Genomic DNA, 18,246 nt, shown 5'->3' with positions numbered 1-18,246 from the left:
ATACAGCCAATTCTTAAATCAAGACTACAATGAGATATCACCTCACACCAGTCAGAATGGCCATGATAAAAAGTCTAAAAACAATAAATGCTGGAGAGGGTGTGGAGAAAAGGGAAACCTCCTACACTGTTGGTGGGAATGTAAACTGGTACAACCACTATGGAGAACAGAATGGAGGTTCCTTAAAAAACTAAGAATAGAGCTACATATGATCCAGCAATCCCGGTCCTGGGTATATATCCAGAGAAAACAATGGTTTGAAAAAATACATGCATCCCAATGTTCATTACAGCGCTGCTTACAATAGCCAACACATGGAAGCAGCCTAAATGTCCATCGACAGATGAATGGATAAAGAAGATGTGATACATATATACAATGGAATATTACTCAGCCAATAAAAAGAATGAAATAAGGCCATTTGCAGCAACATGGATGGGCCTGGAGATTATCATACTAAGTGAAGTAAATAATCAGACAGAGAAAGACAAACATCATATGATATCACTTATATGCAGAATCTAAAAAAATGATACAAATGAACTCATTTACAAAACAGAAACACTCACAGACTTCGAGAATGAATTTATGGTTACCAGGGGGAAAGCGTGGGGTTGGTGGGAGGGGTAGATTGGGAGTTTGGGATTGACATGTACACACTGCTATATTTAAAATAGATAACTATTCGTGGAAAAGACTCTGACAAGTACAGGTTTCTGGTAACTGACTATACTGCTGAACCGAATGAATAAGCATTTTCAGAACTCTAATGGAAAACTGATGAACTCATAAAAGTGCTAACAAAAGATCAAGATAAAAAAAAATTAATTACATGGGACTGAGTGAACTGATGAGGATGATTATAATTTTTGTGACTTTCTGTTTGAATAAAAAATAAAATAAAATAGATAACTGACAAGGACCTACTGTTTAGCACAGGGAACTCAGCTCAATATTCTGTAATAACCTAAATGGGAAAAGAATTTTAAAAAGAATGGATACATGTATGGGTATAACTGAATCACCCTGCTGTACACCTGTAACTAACACATCATTGTTAATCAACTATACTCCAATATAAAATAAAAATGAAAAAAAAAGAAAATACAGCCAATTCTTGATTATCTGTGTTAATGGAGGTAGCACTGATAATCCGATATGGTGTGCAAAAATCACCTGGTGGTTGATTACATTAAAATACTTTAAAAATTACATGACATTTTAGTAGCTAATTATGTACTATTTATGTACTTTTTAGAATTCAGCATTTTTGCAGCATATTTGCAGTAAGGCACGGCTGGTGGGAGAGACTGGGAAAAGGTTCATCAGGATTGAAGGCTGCTTCCCAGATGTAAATAACCAAAAAACTGACGGTAGGAATAACTCAATCATTATCTTAAGATAAAAGCTTACGGCAGCTCCCACCTCAGGCTGGAAGGATTCCGAGCTCACCTGAAGATGAAATTTATCACCCAGGTCTTCTGCCCCCGTGGAAAGATGCTGTTTCGTACACAGGGTTTGCGGGCTTTATAAAAACTCAGGAATGCTGAGAGAATCCACTTATCTGGCAAAAGAGAATCTCCTTTTATACAGTTAAATCACAGGTGGACTATCCACACACAAAATGAGCATCACAGTAAGTGCTGGGAAAGATTAAATAAGCAAAGCAAATAGGCACTTTTCTAGTGCTTCTCCTTCAGAGACACCGTGCAAAAATCCCAAGCAGTAATACATTCCCCCTGCACATATGAACTGGTACTAGGGGCTGGGGAATCCTGCCTGGAGGGCTAAGCATAGAAAGTGTGCTGCTTAGACCTTCTTAGCGTTTATTATCCCATCTTCTAGAAACATCATCTCAATTTTCCTTTAACAAACTCTCTCTCCCCTATGAGTGCATGATCGAGATGCTCTGGCAGTATGACACAAATTGGATCGATCAGACTCTTCTAGGAATTTGGATACTGAACAGAGTGGCATCAAAATCAGAAACAGAGCCAATTCATCCCCACAATAGCTCCCCAAAAAGACTTTGCAAAGTTCCTGCAGGCTTGATCCTCAGAGTGGCCTGCTTCTTATTCTCGCCAAGGCTTGGGCATTCAGTGTCTCCTTGGCTCATGTTATCGGACCAGGGTCATTCCTTTTTGTTTGCTCAGGTTATCCAGAGTTGCTTCTGTTGCTTGCAACCAATGAGCTAACCTGCAACAACCATGGAAACCAACAAATCAGACACGTTTGGGTGAAGGTGTCTATGGGGCACTTTTAAAAATCATCTTGAGCTCGGTCAGACTCAGCTAATCCAGGGCCTCATTTATCAGATGATGAAGCTGAGAGATTAAAGGACTTTTTCAAGGCATCAAGTCAGAAGCCAGGCCTTCTGACACTTTCTGCCACCTTGCAAAATACTGACACAGTCTCCTCTGATTGGTTCACTAGGGCACACAGGTAGGCAACTGATGCAAAATGCTACTTCAAAGACCCCTTTGATCAATTAATCAATGATTATTTATTGCAAGGCACTGTGCTAGGCACTATGGAGAGTACATGGAAGATAAGACCAAAGTCCCTGCCCTCAAGGAGCTTACAATCTAGTTGGGAAGACAAGGCATACATACAAGGAAAATTAGGTAACAATACAGGAGTTAAGTTAAAATGCAAGATAACAGTACAAGAGATTTCCAAAAGTAGTACCTGATCAATTACTAAATGAGGGGTATCGACAGGGCTTACAGCTCATTCAGAGGAAGGATGTCACCGAGGACTGGAGTGTGGGAAGGCTTCACAGACGAGCCTACCCTAGGACAGTGGGGATTCAGGTGATAAAGAACAGTGGGGGGTATTTCAGGAAGGGGCAGCCAGATGCCCAAAAGGCACAGAGGTGAGACCAAAAGCAAGCAGTGTTCAGGGGCCAGTGAGGACTCTGTGTGGCTGGGTACAGAGTTAAGTTGTTATTAGATTAAGAAGGGCCTCAAGTTTAGATTCTATCCTTTTAGCAGCGTGGTTGGGGAAACCTTAAAACAACAGATAGCCTTAGATTAAATACAGAAAAGACTTAGCTAATCCAGAGGATCTATTCAAGTTTGATCTTCAGGACATTTATTTGTGGATTTTTGTCCCTCTCTACCTCCAAAGAGGATTTGCAATGATGTTTTCAGGGTTGTCAGTTCCAAAGGAAGAGCTCTGGGTCATCTAGCTTTGGATCGTGGCCAGAGACTTCTGAGTCCCTCTATGATCTTAAATTATAAGTAGCACAAGGGTGAGCTAACAAATTCCCTGACAGGCAGGCAGGAAAAATGCTCCCAAAAGACAAGTATCTTTACAAATGACAGAATATTTATTAACAATACCTTTAAAAAGAGATTACATATGCTAGATCACTGGTAAATATCATTTACACTGGGGTTGGGAACTACCTGGGGTATCATTTTTTTTTCATTCATTTTATTATTTTGTTGATTTTTTTTTGCATGTGATTTTAAATTTTGTGTTATTTTAACATAGAAGTAACCATATGAAACTAAGAAAGGAACACAGCTTGAAATACTGACAATATTTTTTTCCAGTTACCACCCTAGTTTGTACACAAGTGGAATCCTGATTATGACTTTATTGGATAAATATAGCTAGAAGGTTGAAAAGTTAAGGAAAAATGACAAATTACAGGCAAATTTGAGCTCTCTGAGAAAGAAGAAAAGGTGGCAGCGTGTTTACATGTGAAACTTTTTATAGAAAATTTCATTACCTTTTATATGCACTGTTCCACTAGTGTCAGCTTACAAAACCTCCCCCATTATTACAAATAGTTCTTTTCATAAGAATACAGTTTTGTTGATATTGTCATTTTCCAATGTGTGATTTTTAAGACGTAGAAGATGAAGCTTGTAAAGCGACAAGGCTACCTATTGCAAAACAGGAGAATCACCGAGATACCGCACCATTGTACTAAAGATCTTTTATAGAGTCATGAAAAAAATTCTTTGTGGCAGCTAGTTGCTGAAATAGGAGAAATCTGCCAGACTCCATACATAATTTTGATTCAAAAGAAGGGCTCTATTATTAAAGAGATACACATATTATCTATAAGAAATTTTGTAAAGAAGTTACGAATCCATCAACAGAGAATTACCCTTTTTGTTGTTAAATGTACATTCAAGACAGATACATTTAAAGATAGTAAAATTATCTTTTATCCTTCGAAAGACATGGTTGACTCTATTAACTTTTGGTCTATGTTACTACAGGATATTTAACTTCCAATGTCATGTCTAAGATAATGCTACTACTACAAAGACAATGTTAACTGAGTCGAGGGAAAAGAAAGTCTTACCGTAGGATGCTAAATTCAGGGATGGGAATATTGCACAAGGTACCTCTTGGGCAGTTAGTTTAGGTTTTGAGATTGCAGCCATTCCTGAAACCATCTCAAGTTGTGTTGAACAACAGAATTCACAACAGGGCTGGAAAGCATATTGTACATGGCAAAACGACTTGATTCAGTGCATTCGTCGTCCCAAGAGTCATTTCCATACAGCAGCCTTGAGTTACAGACCAAGTCTTCAGCTGTTCTGCCACTAGACCTTTATAAAACTGTACAAGGAATCTGCAATGTATTTACCAAGGTGAGTTTCCAACTCTGTCTTTAAAGGAACTATTTTCAAATAATAACCATATGATTGTGTTGCCCATAGCATTTTACAGCAGAGGAAAAAAATTAATATCTACATTTCATGTTAACTTTAAAAAATTCTATAAAACACTAAATATATAATAAAAAATATGCATATAAGGACATATGTAAACTGCTTTGGTAACATCATATTACAGATGTCTTCAGTGCATTGCAGAGTTTCCAAAGAAACTTCAGACAAAGCTAGATTTGCTTTGAGGAAGTACTGTAGAATGCCATTCCTAAAGAAGCAAAAAACATTTTTTTTTCCAGTAATAAGATGTACTCGAACAACAATATTACTTAGTACTGGGTGTCTTCAAAACAACTAGCTAAATGTTGCTTATATTATAAACAGCAAGTCTTTTAGAGAACTGTTGTCATAAACTGGACCTGGCTGTGAGGGAGATCATGATCGTACTGATGGCCGACAGCGTGCATGCGTTGGAAGTGGATGGCCCGGCTCCTCTTGCATAGGCATCTGGAGAGAGAAGAAATTTACTCACCCCGGCAACAAAGGGAGGCGGGGCCCCAGGGCTTTCGGAAACGGAAGAACTATCTGAAGTCTACTGGAAATGACCATCTCTTGTTGACGTTTTTAGTTTCAGTTCTATGACTCTCTAGCTATGAACCTGGGAGCAGGTGGTGGACATCTCTGGACCTCTGTTTAAGCATTTGTAAAAGGAGGGTGTCCCCCTCTAACATGAGAAGAAACTTCAATATGACTGGTAACATTACTGATAAATTCTATGATATCAATCATAGCAAAATAAACATTGACGTTCCCTTTTGAATTCAAGCTTAATGCTGGGCACAGAGCCATATGACACTTAATTCCTATAGAAACCCTGAGGACCTCTGGTATGGTTATTACACCATTTAACTGCTAAGGAAATGCGGGCCCAGAGAAGTAAGATAAGTCTAAGATTACCCAGTTAGTAAATGGCTGAATGGGGATTCCAACTCATGCCTGTCTAAACATACCTCTTTTTTTTTTTTTTTTTGCCCAACAAGATAGTCTCAATACTTTTAAAACTTTTTCTTATACATCTTATTTTTTCACAGTAAGAAGTTACCAACTGTCATTTGAGGTTTTATCAAGATTGTAAGATCTTTGACCAACAAAATGGAAAACCTCTTGACAAAGAGATCATGTTTTGCTCAGTTACATCCTTATCATCTAATAATTTTACCAATAAAATTGCTTAAAATGTTTTTGTAATGAATTAAACCAAGAATCGTCAGTCAGTCTTTAAAAAAAAAAAATCCTTGCAATGATAAGCAAGTATGAAGTCAGATTTAAAGAAAGTGAGATAAATTAATCCCAAAACAAATTCTCATCTTGTGTTTTTTTGGCCTGGAGATTACTCCCACATCTCACCATAAATCTGGTTCCTTTCAACAGAAGTTAGAGCCCTCTACTGACATGTAGAAACCAATTCTCCCCCAGTGTTTTAAAAGACAAAAATGCCTTTAGTGTTTGTATGCAAAAAAGGTGCAGTACATATAAACCTCATCTGGAAACTGGCAAATTACTCCTGAATTCAGAGCATGTCTTGGCGCAGCCTTGGTTTCCCACCTGAAGTCCTGCTCTATGTTCATTAACATTAACAAGTGCTTATTCAGAAGAAGGGTGAAATGACCATTGAACATTTTCTTTTCTGATTTGAGGCATCCAAATTTTATAGATGCAATTAAAATGGCTTAGTGGATGCTTTACTAAAACTTGATATCAGCAAGAATACTAGACCCTTTCCTCATCTGAAAAATACTAAGATGGGCACTTGGCAAAGGGGCTGAAGCTCAGAACTCTGTAGTGAGGGTTGCCCATGATTTAAAATATCATATCTCCACTGATGGCTTGAAAGTTCATATCTCCAGCCTTCACTGAACCCCTTATCTCTAGACTGTTAAATCCAAAGGCCAATGAAAATCTATACTTAGATACCTAATGGCAATCTTATTTTCTTTATTATTGTGGTAAAATACACATAACGTAAAAGTTACCATTTTAAAGTGTACAATTCAGTGACATTAAGTTCACTCCAATGTTGTACAACCGGGACTGCTATCTAGTTCCAGAACTACTTCATCATCCGAATGGAAACCCAGTACCCGTTAAGCCACAATTCACACCGCTGGCTGGTCACTACCAGCCACTGATCTGCCTCTATGGATTTGCCTGTTCTGTTTTTTTTCTTTTAATTTCAAATAAATAAAATCATACAAAAAACCCAAAAAATAATATGCTGCTGAGATATCTGCAAACATAGTATTTGAAAACTAAGTTGAATGTATTTGGCTCAAAAAAGAACACCCTCTTCAACAGTCTTTGTAAACAAACATAATCCTGACTCTATGTAGACATGTGCATTTATGTACATATGTTACATACACATGTTCAAAATAAACAGTGCCAAGTGCAAAATGTTTTCAGCCAAAGACATTATATTGTGTCACTACGGACAGGTTTCCAGAGCATTTTAAAGAACGCTTTGCTTGTTCTTCCTGAGTCACGCTTTTAACTTTCTAAGCTGTAATTTTGGGGTTACTGTAGATGCAAACTACATGGGTCCACATGGAAAAGCCTGGGTGACTGATTTGGGGCTGCTTTAACCTGATTTTTGATTGCCAACTGATTAAATCAGTCAAAACTAGTCAAACTGTCTTCTGCACAAAACTACCTGGGATCAGCAAATACCAGTGGTCTGAGGAAGGGGGATGGTATTGTCCATTTTTATTTTAGCCTTTTTTTTTTTTCGGGCCTAATTTCACCCTAGCCCTGACTCACTGGGAAGCTTAGGAGATAGGGCAGACAGGGAGAAGGGAGGCAAAAAAAGACATTCTTACTTGATATCTTTGGAATTCGAATCTGTTCACTGCTGCTGCCATCGCCTCCATCACTGAATGGCTTAATTTCTATTATATAATCTTCATCAAAAGGCAAAGAAAGCTCCACTGATGTTTTATTTGTTTCAATGACAGATGTGCTGCTTTGTCTGCTCCATCTGTACAACACCTGCCAATATGGAAAGAAAAGGTATCACCTGCTGTCCTCACAAAGGCCCCAAGGACGGAGCATTCCTTCACTTTCACCTCTGGGCACCAGTGAAACGCAGGGACGCCGAGGTTGTCAGGCTGCCCACTTGCATCTGGAAGGCTCATTTAAGAGCGAGGGGCATGTCTGCAGCTACCGTTGATTTCATTATGAGGAAGGAGTTTAAAGCGTTGTGCAGCATGGCAGCGGGGCTAGCATGGGTCTAACGACGTGCTGTGTGGCCTCATGTAACCTCTGGGAGGTCAGTTAACAAACATGGAGAAGGTGGATGTACAGAGCTCAGTTACGCATGAGGGTCTTTGGCATGAGGACAGACTTGGCTGCTGTGTGACCGTGGTCCACTTACTTTCCCGCTCTGAGCCTCACTGCCCACATCTGTAAAATGGGGACAATAACACCCACTTTTCTGGGAAGTCTTTACGATTGCATAGGATTGAATAAAATGAAGGGCTGAAAGGAAGCATGTAAGAAACAGTATCTATGAAGCCTTAAAAGGAACAAAAGGTACAAACATACACGGCAAAGGTTAGAAGCAAAAAATCAGGCGTAAAAATCAGGCAAAAAGTTGTCATTATTATTAATCCTTTGGAAAGAGGACATTTCAGAACAGGGAGAGCATCTCTGAAAGACAAGGGCTATAACCCCCTTTTTCCTCCCACTGGACCTCTTTCTGAGCTACAGAGAAAAGAGGGGATGTTACGGGGCAATTACTGTCACTCTAGAAGTGTCTGTAGCTTCAGCAGTGCCACTCATGTAGCTTCAACAGTGCCACTCTTTGTTTCCCTTCTTGGTTTCCTCTGGGTCACAGACTAGGCTGGTAGTTCATGTGATGAGATGGGCAACTAGCTCTCTTGAAAGTACATTCACCACCTGGCATTGCCCACTGTGGTCACCAACTATTCCCATCATGAACAAAAGATAAAGGCCCAGAGAGGTGCACCTGCCTTTCTGGATATGATAATTGTGATGAGAACTGTCCCACAAATACCTTCTGATGTTTACAATGAGCCAGGCACTCGATTGACATGACCATGTTTAACTGCCACAACAACCTGACAGGACAGGCACGGTTACTCTCTTCTGCAGATGAGGAAACTGAGGCCCAGAGATGTCACAGAGCTGGTGAGTGGTAAGATGAGGGCTCCTAAGCCTGTACTCTTAAATCACCATAACCCATCGTTTCTCTTGACAATAAAATAAAAAATAAAATAGGGTTGGGTAACATGAATGGCTCCGGTCCTGGCTGTGTGTTAGAAGCACCTGGGGAGCTTGTAAAAAATACCGATGCTGCAGGTCACTGGTTCTCAACAGGGGCGGGAGCGGGGAGGAGTAGTTTTGTCCCCGGGGGCATCTGGCAATGTCTGCAGACATTTTCGGTTGTCACAACAGGGGGGTGGGTCCTCCTATAATGCAGAGGACAGTCCCCACAACAGAGAATTATCCAGCTCAAAGTGGCGCCAGTGAGGAGGCTGAGAAATCCTGCTCCAGCCTCGCCCCAGCCCTCCTGAGTCAGGCTCCGTAGCAGAAGGGTCCAGGCCGTGATACATTGTTAAAAAAGATCTTCAGGGGATGTTCATTCAGGGAATCATGAATGAGATCAGGGTTCTCAAACCTGAGCCTGCATCAGAGCCGCCTGGAGGGCTTATTAAAACACAGAACACTGGGCTCCACCCCGGAGTTTCTGATTTAGTGGGTTTTAGGGGGAACTTGAAAAATCTGCATCTCTAACAAGTTCCCAGGTAATACCACTGCCTCTGCTCCAGGGACCACACTTTGAGAACCACAGGACTGGCTCTTCTTTCCCTAAGAGCCACTGTAAATTCTGATCGGCTGAGGTCAGAGACATAGGGTTACCCTACCATTGCCAAAAAAAATCAAACACAAGTGAAATTCATAAAATTCCCTTAGAACGGTTTAGATCCCATTTGTTTCCTGGCATTTCATCACCTTTATTTATGTCTCTCTAATACAAGGTGGAAAACACAATTTCCTTGAGGTGGAGAGATTCATAAGCGTCCCCCTTCCTTCTCAGGGCATCAGGTGTATCAAACTCAGCATCCCCTCACTAATGATCACGCTCAAATAAACCCTGAGGCACATTCAGGATTGTCAGAGCCTCTCATGATGGCCCTTCAGGAACATGAGTTGGCTGATGGGATGCAAGGGCACACCTGGCTTTGAGGAATAAATTGCTTCTTTGATTCACCTCTGCCAGAGCACAGAGGATTCAACTAGTTTCAACTGTAAATCCAAAAGAAAGACTTCCAGGAAAAAAACTGCCCTTTTAGCAGCATTGCTTATCAGTCTTCTAATGATGGGGACTGCAGTGGCACCTAAATAAAGGCCTGTAAAACCTTTATTTACACTAAACACTTGGTTCAGCTGATTGACTTAAAGGCTGTGCTTGCATTTCCTATAATCCAGGGTGGAAGACAAAGGAGAAAGAGTGAATTTGTGGGAATAATGATAATAGAATCAAACATTATTGAATGCTTACTATGTGTTTGAACACTTTATATTCGATGTGCAAATACAGATTACCCCTTGAGGTAGGCACTGTTATTATTCTGATTTTAAAGATGAGAAATCTGAGACCTGGAGATGTTTAGCAATGTGCCCAGGGTCTCATGGCCAGTAAGTGGGGGACCCAGCATTCAAACCCAGGCAGTCTGGGTTCACAGCCTGTATTCGTAACTAAGACCAGCTTGGCCACCACTGTGGGCAACTTGCTTCCCCTCTCTGGTCTCTGTCTTCATGAATGCAAAACAAGGGGGGTTAGAGAGTAGAAAGCTCGTGGCCCATGTGTAACATTTGGCCTGCATATTTTAACTATTCGGCCCTTAGTGGGTTTACATTTTCTTTTTTTTTTTGAGTTCGATGTCAACATGTAAAAACCAAGAAACTATACATGATAAAGTTTTGGGTTCTACTAAAAACTGGAAGATATGGCGGCACTGGTCTACATTCCTGTCTGGCAATAATTGGCTGGAGCTGAGAAGCTACTGCCTATCCTGGACCATCACAAACTCTGTAGCTTATCACAGTCTCCAACACTTCCTATTGTGTCACATTGGCATGTGTCTACCTCAGGACCTTTGCATATCCTGTTCACTATGCTTGGAACACTCTCAGAGAGCTGCCTATCTTACTCTCTCCTTTTTTCATGGCCCAATCGAAATGTCACCTCTTGATAGAGCCTTTCCCTGTGCTTTATTTAAAATAATGTCTCTCCTATCTATCCCATGGCACTGCCTATTCCCCTCACTCTGAGTTATTTCTCTTGGTAGTACTTTATTACCACTTGATCTATTTGTTTACTGATGGCAGGCAGAATAGCTGAGTGGTTAAAAGGTGGGACTCTGGATCCATACTGCATGTGTTCAGAGCACAGGTCTTCAATATACTAGCTGTGTTAACAACACTGTACCATATACTTGAATGTTGCTAAGAAAGTAGATCTGAAATGTTCTCACCACAAACAAGGAATGGTAATTATGTGATGGGATGCAGGCATTAGTAAATGCTATGGTGGTGATCTTTTTGCAATATATAAATGTATCAAATCAACACACTGTATACCTTAAACTTACACAATGTTATATGTCAACTGTATCTCAATAAATCAGTGAAAAAAATACTACCTATGTGAAGTAGGCAAGTTACTAAACTCTATGCCATGAGCTCTGTATCTATAAAACTGGGGCTAATAACTGCACCTACTTCATGGGTTATTATAAAATTAAGAATTAAAACAGTGCTTGGCACGTATACTGACAGTATTTATTGAAAGGATTAAATTAACTTAATCCCTTTACATAACCTGCCTGGCTCTGTAGACAGTTTAGTTTGTGATACTGAAACCAGACGCTCTCTTTTTATCTCAAGTATCATGAAGTAGCTTGACACTTTGTGCTGAAAGAATATTTTGCGCCTTAAACTTTCTAAAGTCAACTTCTTTTTGAGACTATTTACACAAGCAGAAATCCCACGAATCTCGACAATTTAGGTAGAAAACCAAAAATACATACACATACACACAGATGCATAATTTTTACAGAACTCTATATATCCCGGAACATTAACATTGTATATGTAGCATTTCAATATCTATAACCAGTTACAGTGAGATTCCTTGGGATCTAAATGAGGAGGTGTAGGGAGTCTGGCTCCTCCAGTCCCAGCCCTAAAGGGCAGGGAAGGAATTGAGTCGAAGTGGAAATCAAGAAGAAGTCACAAAGGGCCCTTTACTACCACCTGGTCTGACCTTGTTAACCCTCTTTCCTCTACTGTCAGCACATGTGGTTTCTGCAGCATTTCACACACTTCATACCCAGCCATGAGTGATGCTTCCTAAGGCATGAAATTCCCAACTCGGAGGTGCCACTCTATTTTTCATAGATATAGTTTAGATCTATAAGACACAATGAATCAACGTGAAAAACCATATTTGGGAAAAAAAAAATGCCTAAATCCATGGCTCTTGTTGTGTTGTCTTTCTTATTTTTTTCCTGAGATAGTCTGTTCTTTCCTTGTTTTCTGGATAGGACTCTATCTTAAGCTGTGGTGTCCTTTTTCTTTTTCGTTTCTTTTCTTTTTCTTTCTTTCTTTCTTTTTTTTAAAAATTAAGTCTGTGGTTGAGCCCTTGTGATGAATATATTAAATAAATACATTTTGGATCCCCCCCACACCCGGCACCAAATTAGCCTATATCATCTGATCTGCTGCTCACATCTGAAAAGGTTCCATGCTCTCCAGCTGTAATTTGTTCCAATGTTATATTCTAGTTCTATAGAAATAAAAAGTTTCCCCAATCCTCCATGAAGCCCCAGTTCTTTTCTGGGAGCTGAATACCGCCGTGTTGGTCTTATACTGCTTGATTCCACCACAGCTGCCCGATTCTGTGCTGCTCAAGGGAATCTTCTAGATGTCTGCAGAAGTGTCAGTTGAATTTTAAAATATATATAAGAAGGGCCTCCTTGGAAAAGTGCTACCAAGACAAGCTCATATGAGAGTTTCTGAGAGGAGGCAAGAAGACAAAGAAGTAGCAACTAAATAATACTCATTTTCCAAGTCTTCTTCTAAAAATGCCTATGATCTTTTAGACCCAGTTCACTGAAGTAAAATTCAGCTTGCATACACATCCCTGCCCTGTGAAAGCTGAGGGCACTCCCAAGTCACTTTACTCAATGGCCTTCGGTTTTCGCATCTGCAAAATGAAGGGCTTTGGCTGGATGATCTTCAGGATTTCTTGACCGGCTAACATTTTGCTTGGTTCCCTGAAGTACTTTAGGCAGCTCCCTGCCTTTCAAATTTATTTCAGCACCAGCTTCAACATGAGTTTAAAATCTAGTAAAAGGTTCACTCATGGAACTTGGCCCCTCCACAGGGACTCCTAAAGCTTTCTGAATTTTTATTGTGTTTTCTCTCTCTGTTCTACTGGGCGACACTGGAAACAGGGAGGAAGACTTTCTCGCTCCTGTTTTTGTTTGTTTGTTTGTTTGTTTTTTCACTCTCCCCCTTGGTTTGGTTAAATTAATTCGTCCCAGATCACATCTGCATTTCTCTCGTGCTGTGTTCAGTCCCGGCAGTGTTAGCCTGGGTCAGACCCCAAAGTTGCAAGGTCTGTCTTCACTTTTGCCTTCTTTCTTTGCTTTCTTTGAGTCTACTCTCTCCCCTCTCATCTTCCAGCCTACCAAACCCCACATCTCTCTCGTCTTGCATAAAACTGATCAGATGAACTCTTTCACATTATGTCGCACTGAGAGACTAATGATTAAGGAGTTCAAGAAATGAGGGCTCCCTTTAATACCACCATAGTGAATGCATCCTTGGCTGGAGAAATCATGGGGACCATTCAGGCACTGTGCTCGTGAGGCCCACAGTCTGGGGATTCACAATAAGTCATCAGCCAATTACAATTACCCAAGAGGATGGAAAGTACTTTAAAAAAATCTGACAAATAGCGAGAGCTCTGGCCATCAGGGAAGGCTTCTCATCTTAGACCCGAAAGATAAGTGGCCGATTAAGGATGCAGATGTAAGAGGTGGCAGTCCCAGGGGGACAGAATAGAGGTGCAAAGGCTCAGGGGAAAATGAAGATACTGGAAGATTTCTCCTTTAATAAAAGAGAAATGCAGTCCCAGAGAGGTTACATGATTTACCTAAAGTCACATAATGACTAGAGGACCAAAATGTGGTCGTTTTTGCTCTATTCTGTAAGACCCTTCCAGAAAGTTTGCTTTTACAAAGGGATCCAGTGAAAGGTCTGAAGATTAGTTCTTAGGGAATGTTTCTCTGCCGGCAGAATACAAATCACTGTGCCACGTGGATGAAGGAAAAATAGTCCATAGCAGCGAGGGTTTCCGAATCCCTCTCTAATCACATCACCTAAGGCTCTATGGCCAACTATGTCAACTCCCAGTTCCAGGCCTGGCTTTACTAACTGTAACTAGTGCCTGACAGTACTGTCACTATGCTACTCTCAACAGCTGCATCCAAAAATGTCACCAAATAGCAGCCTGCAGGCTTGATGCATCCTGCAGACTAGCTTTGTTTGGCCTGCATTGCCTCAAATGTTGTTTAAAAGTAAAACAAAACAAGATACTTAAAATGCCCTTTGATGGTGGCACCAGGGCTACATCCATTTTCTTTTCTAGTTCTTTAAGGTCAGGCTAACATTTATGGGATCAGGCAAACGAATGTCCTAAAAAATCCTTGTGTATATGTATGTGTATGTACGTGTGTGTGTGTGCGTATACATACCCCTAACAATAGGAACATGAACAAAAAAGATTAACCATTAGTAATAGGGAGAAGTTACTACTGTTGATTAAAAATACAATCAACACAAGCACAGAACAAAACTGACAGTAGAAATGTTTAAAATGTGGTTCTTCATGATTTTTTGGAGACCCAACCACAGGGTCTTTAACTATTTCTGATTGTCTCTGCCTGAGCCCAAAGTATAGGCGATTCTCTAAATCCTGACCAGCTGTCATGGGCTGTTGACAAAACTCAGACTAAACCACTTTGGTGTTTGGGAGAAAGAGGCTGCGAGAGCTCTGTCAGGGAGAGTGAGGGCAGGTTTCTTAAGATTCATGAGGACAGTCTGTCCCCACTAACAGCAGGAGTAGGTGCCTCTGCAAAAAGAAATTACCCACTTTGTATCCTTTTACTTCCGACTCATTATCCAGGGCCTTCACTTGATCCCAATTCAGGATAATTTTGGAGTCCGATGAATTCCATATGATGTTTCCAGGGGGTTGACTTGGCGCTGTAAAAAATTAAGATATACGAAGTCACAGATTATTAAGTCTCAATGGATACTGAGGAATATCTCCTTCCTAGAATTCGCGAGTGGAGGCAATTTAACGGGCTATTGCACTAATATGTGTCTTCAAGGTCACTAAAATCTGCCGAGATACAGCACTGCAAATGGAAAAAGATTCAGTTGGTCGCCTAACATTTATAGCTAAAAGAAGTGGCCCTTCCCAGTGAGGAGAAAACATTTATCTTTCTGTCCTCTGGAGCAATGAATTTTGCATGCTATTCGGAAAGGTTCAGTTAAAATGCTAAGGTAAATCTGAATTTCCATAATGATACCAATTAGTATGTAAATGATCACTGGGAGGTGGGGATGGGGAATGAACTTGGAATATGTTTGATGAATCTCTAAAATATTTCTGAGCAAGAATGTTCTTACGTGGCTTTCTGGTTGTCACGTTGACCGTCGCACTGGAGGGACCTGTCCCTGCAGAATTATATGCCTTGACAGCTAAATGATACAGAGCACTGCCTTTTAAGTTGGTGATTTTTGTTGATGTCTGATTTCCTATTGTTCGTATTTTTTGAGCATTTTCTTCTTTGTCATCATGTCTCCAATATTTTACCTGAGAAATTAAAAAGGAAGACCTTGGATGTCATAACTATTAGGGATATCTCCAACGTCATCAGGTGATTTTTTTTTTTAATACAAGATTCTTATGACAGAGTTAATTTTCTATATAGCAAGTCGTAAGCAGAGCTTTCAGAACCAAGAGCTTTGTGCGCGCTGAGAAATTATCGATAATTAAAAAGGCCCCCTTTTTGTTCTTAGCTTCAGAGTGAGACGGTACACTGGCACAGTCATGGTTGGGTCTTTCTCCCTTTTTCCCCACCTTGTTTTGAGCCCAAGTGATCCTGGGTGTATCAGAAGTCATAGCTCATTTTGCCAACCATCTTATACATGCTTAGACCTGCATGTATTTAGACAGAGCTCTCTGGAGAGTACCATGGAAACGGGTAATCTCACAGTGGAATGCTCAGGGCTTCCATTCATGCTCCTTTAGAAACAACTATTCTCTAAAACAAATGCCTCTAAATGGAACTCTAGGTCTTTTTCCCATCAGAGGGTGTGTAGAAAGTTCTCACTGAGGGGTAGGGACCCTTTCCCAGAACCCAGGCACCTATCTCTTGCTTACCTCATACCCTTGTATCCGACCTCTATTCCTTTCCATAGGGGAGGCCCAGAAGACTTCAACGTCTGTTGCAGAAAGACTTCTGGCAAAGATGTTGGCTGGTGCTTTGGTGGGTTCTGCAGATAAGTATGGAAAAAGTTATGACTCTATCAGCTGCATCAGAATAGGCTTCTAGATGCAAAGGCATCATATGGGCAAAGAATCAATGATTATAGAATAGTCCTTAGTGATTATGATCCAAACCCTCATTTTACAGAGAAACCATGATTAACAGCTGGGAGAGGATGGTGATGGAGATGGTGGTGAAGAGACTTCTTCAAAGTCTTTGGCTTCTAAATTTAGGGGTAGGTGGAAGGGAAGTAACCCAGGATACTTAAGTTTAAGCACCACGTCTCATAGCCAGCAATTTATTTAACATACATCCTTCTTAATGAGCATTTGTCCTAGGTGAGAGTCGTAGTCACTGGTTACGAAAATTAGAGAGACAGAAAAAAGGAGAGTCAACTGACTTGACTAAGTTTCAGGAGGGCCGGTGACAGTTCAGTTCTGCACAGCCAGCTGCATGTCTTACAAGCTTGGCTGTACAAGTCATCTATGCTTTGTGGGCTCAACCTCCTCAGCTGCAAAGGAGAGTCTGGACCCAGTCTGTCCCCTAAATTTCAGTTCTTTTTGCCAGATTTTTGCCAGAGCTGTGTACCATTTTTATGTAAAGATTTTCCTTTCAGTGGTCTTTCTTAATGAAAAACCTAGGCATGTTGTGAGTTGTAACACAAATGAAATCCTGGTTTTGATTTGATAGCTGTATTTCTTTGTGATGCAATTCAAATCAATATATAAGTATTAAATAATTTTAAAGGTTCATCTAGTACCATTTACAGTCAACTTGTGTGCTCCCTCTGGAATGCACATTGTGTTCCAGAAAATGGTGTACATGGAGACCCCTAAGGTTTTGTCTATTTATAACAACGTATGATTCTATTTATGTGTTAATTCATTCAGTATTTATTAGGGGTCTGTGTGTCATACACGTTTCGACACTGGTGACACAGAGGTAAAAAATAAATAGCCGGCCCTCAAGAAACACACCTTAGTGAGAATATAAAACTAAAATTCAAAATTCATAATACATTGAGATGAGAATTATAACAGAGCAATGTTAAGACACAAGGAAAAAGAGAAGCACCTCACTCCATGGGCCTGGGGAAATGAGAGAAGGCCTTGGTTGTTTGAGTTGAGTTTTGAAGGATGACCATGAGGTCACAAGGTGGGCAAGGCAGGGAACATTAAGAGAAGTTGAAGCATATACTAGGGGCTCAAGCTTGTTTGGATAATTGCAAGTCCTTTGGGTATGGTTGGAACATGGAGTATGCAGGGAAGAGGGGCAGGAGTTGAGGCAGAAAAGAGAGGTGGGGGCTAGATCATGGAGGACCACCGAGTCTAAGGGGCTGACTTCTTTATCTGGATGGAAGAATTTATTGCCTCTTCACTTACTCCAAGTCAATGACTCAACTTTTAATATGGTCTCATTCCGAACATCACCTTTGAAACAATGAAGGCGAACTCCGATGGAAATGAAGACCATTAGGAGAGGTATTCTGAGAGCAGGGATAGCACAGAGGCAGTAAAAATGAGTGAGAACCCCTAAACATGATAACACCGGGGGTGACAATGAGAGCAATCACACTGCTTTGTGACTTACTCTATTCTTTAATGACAGAATAAGTTTTGAGTACAATATGATTTATAAGAAAAATCATATTGAGAGGAAATACAAATTATATTTTGGCATTCACTTAAAGGCATAAAATAAAATATAATTCTGTTGAAAGTAATGTGATGTATATGTAGACATGAAGGTCTTAGACGGTACTTGAGATTTTGGTCCTTAGCAGTGGAATTAATAACGAATAACCATTTGTTTTTATATACTGTGGAGTTGCTGTCTTTCTAAGAGATTGGTGGTAGGTGATGAATCATATTTTTCATATTACGCTTTTCTTGATTCAGGATATGCCTTCAGTTTATGGGTAGAGTGCTAAATTGATTGTACGTCCTAAAGTCAACATCTCA

General features: G+C 40.3%; 1 protein-coding gene across 8 annotated transcripts in view; it reads right to left on the bottom strand.

Moving 5' to 3' along the window:
- Positions 1 to 2,479: 2,479 nt before the first annotated feature.
- CNTN4 (contactin 4) overlaps positions 2,480 to 18,246 on the bottom strand; it is a 928,656-nt gene continuing 912,889 nt past the window's right edge. For 7 of the 8 annotated variants that reach the window (XM_082412132.1, XM_082412131.1, XM_082412137.1 and 4 more), the window contains 5 exons: positions 16,180 to 16,292; positions 15,423 to 15,609; positions 14,881 to 14,993; positions 7,514 to 7,682; positions 3,309 to 5,144 (listed from right to left, as the gene is read on the bottom strand). In XM_082412132.1, the coding sequence (XP_082268258.1) occupies positions 5,044 to 5,144; positions 7,514 to 7,682; positions 14,881 to 14,993; positions 15,423 to 15,609; positions 16,180 to 16,292 (683 nt within the window). In that variant the 3' untranslated portion in view covers positions 3,309 to 5,043. Of the gene's footprint in view, positions 5,145 to 7,513; positions 7,683 to 14,880; positions 14,994 to 15,422; positions 15,610 to 16,179; positions 16,293 to 18,246 lie in introns of all 8 variants that reach the window. The other variant, XM_082412135.1, reaches the window with a different exon arrangement.

The sequence above is a fragment of the Balaenoptera physalus genome (genome assembly GCF_965194825.1).
Source record: "Balaenoptera physalus genome assembly, chromosome: 11".
NCBI lineage: Eukaryota > Metazoa > Chordata > Mammalia > Artiodactyla > Balaenopteridae > Balaenoptera > Balaenoptera physalus.
The sequence above is the reverse complement of the archived record's forward strand: the minus strand, read 5'-3'. Positions and strand labels throughout refer to the sequence as shown.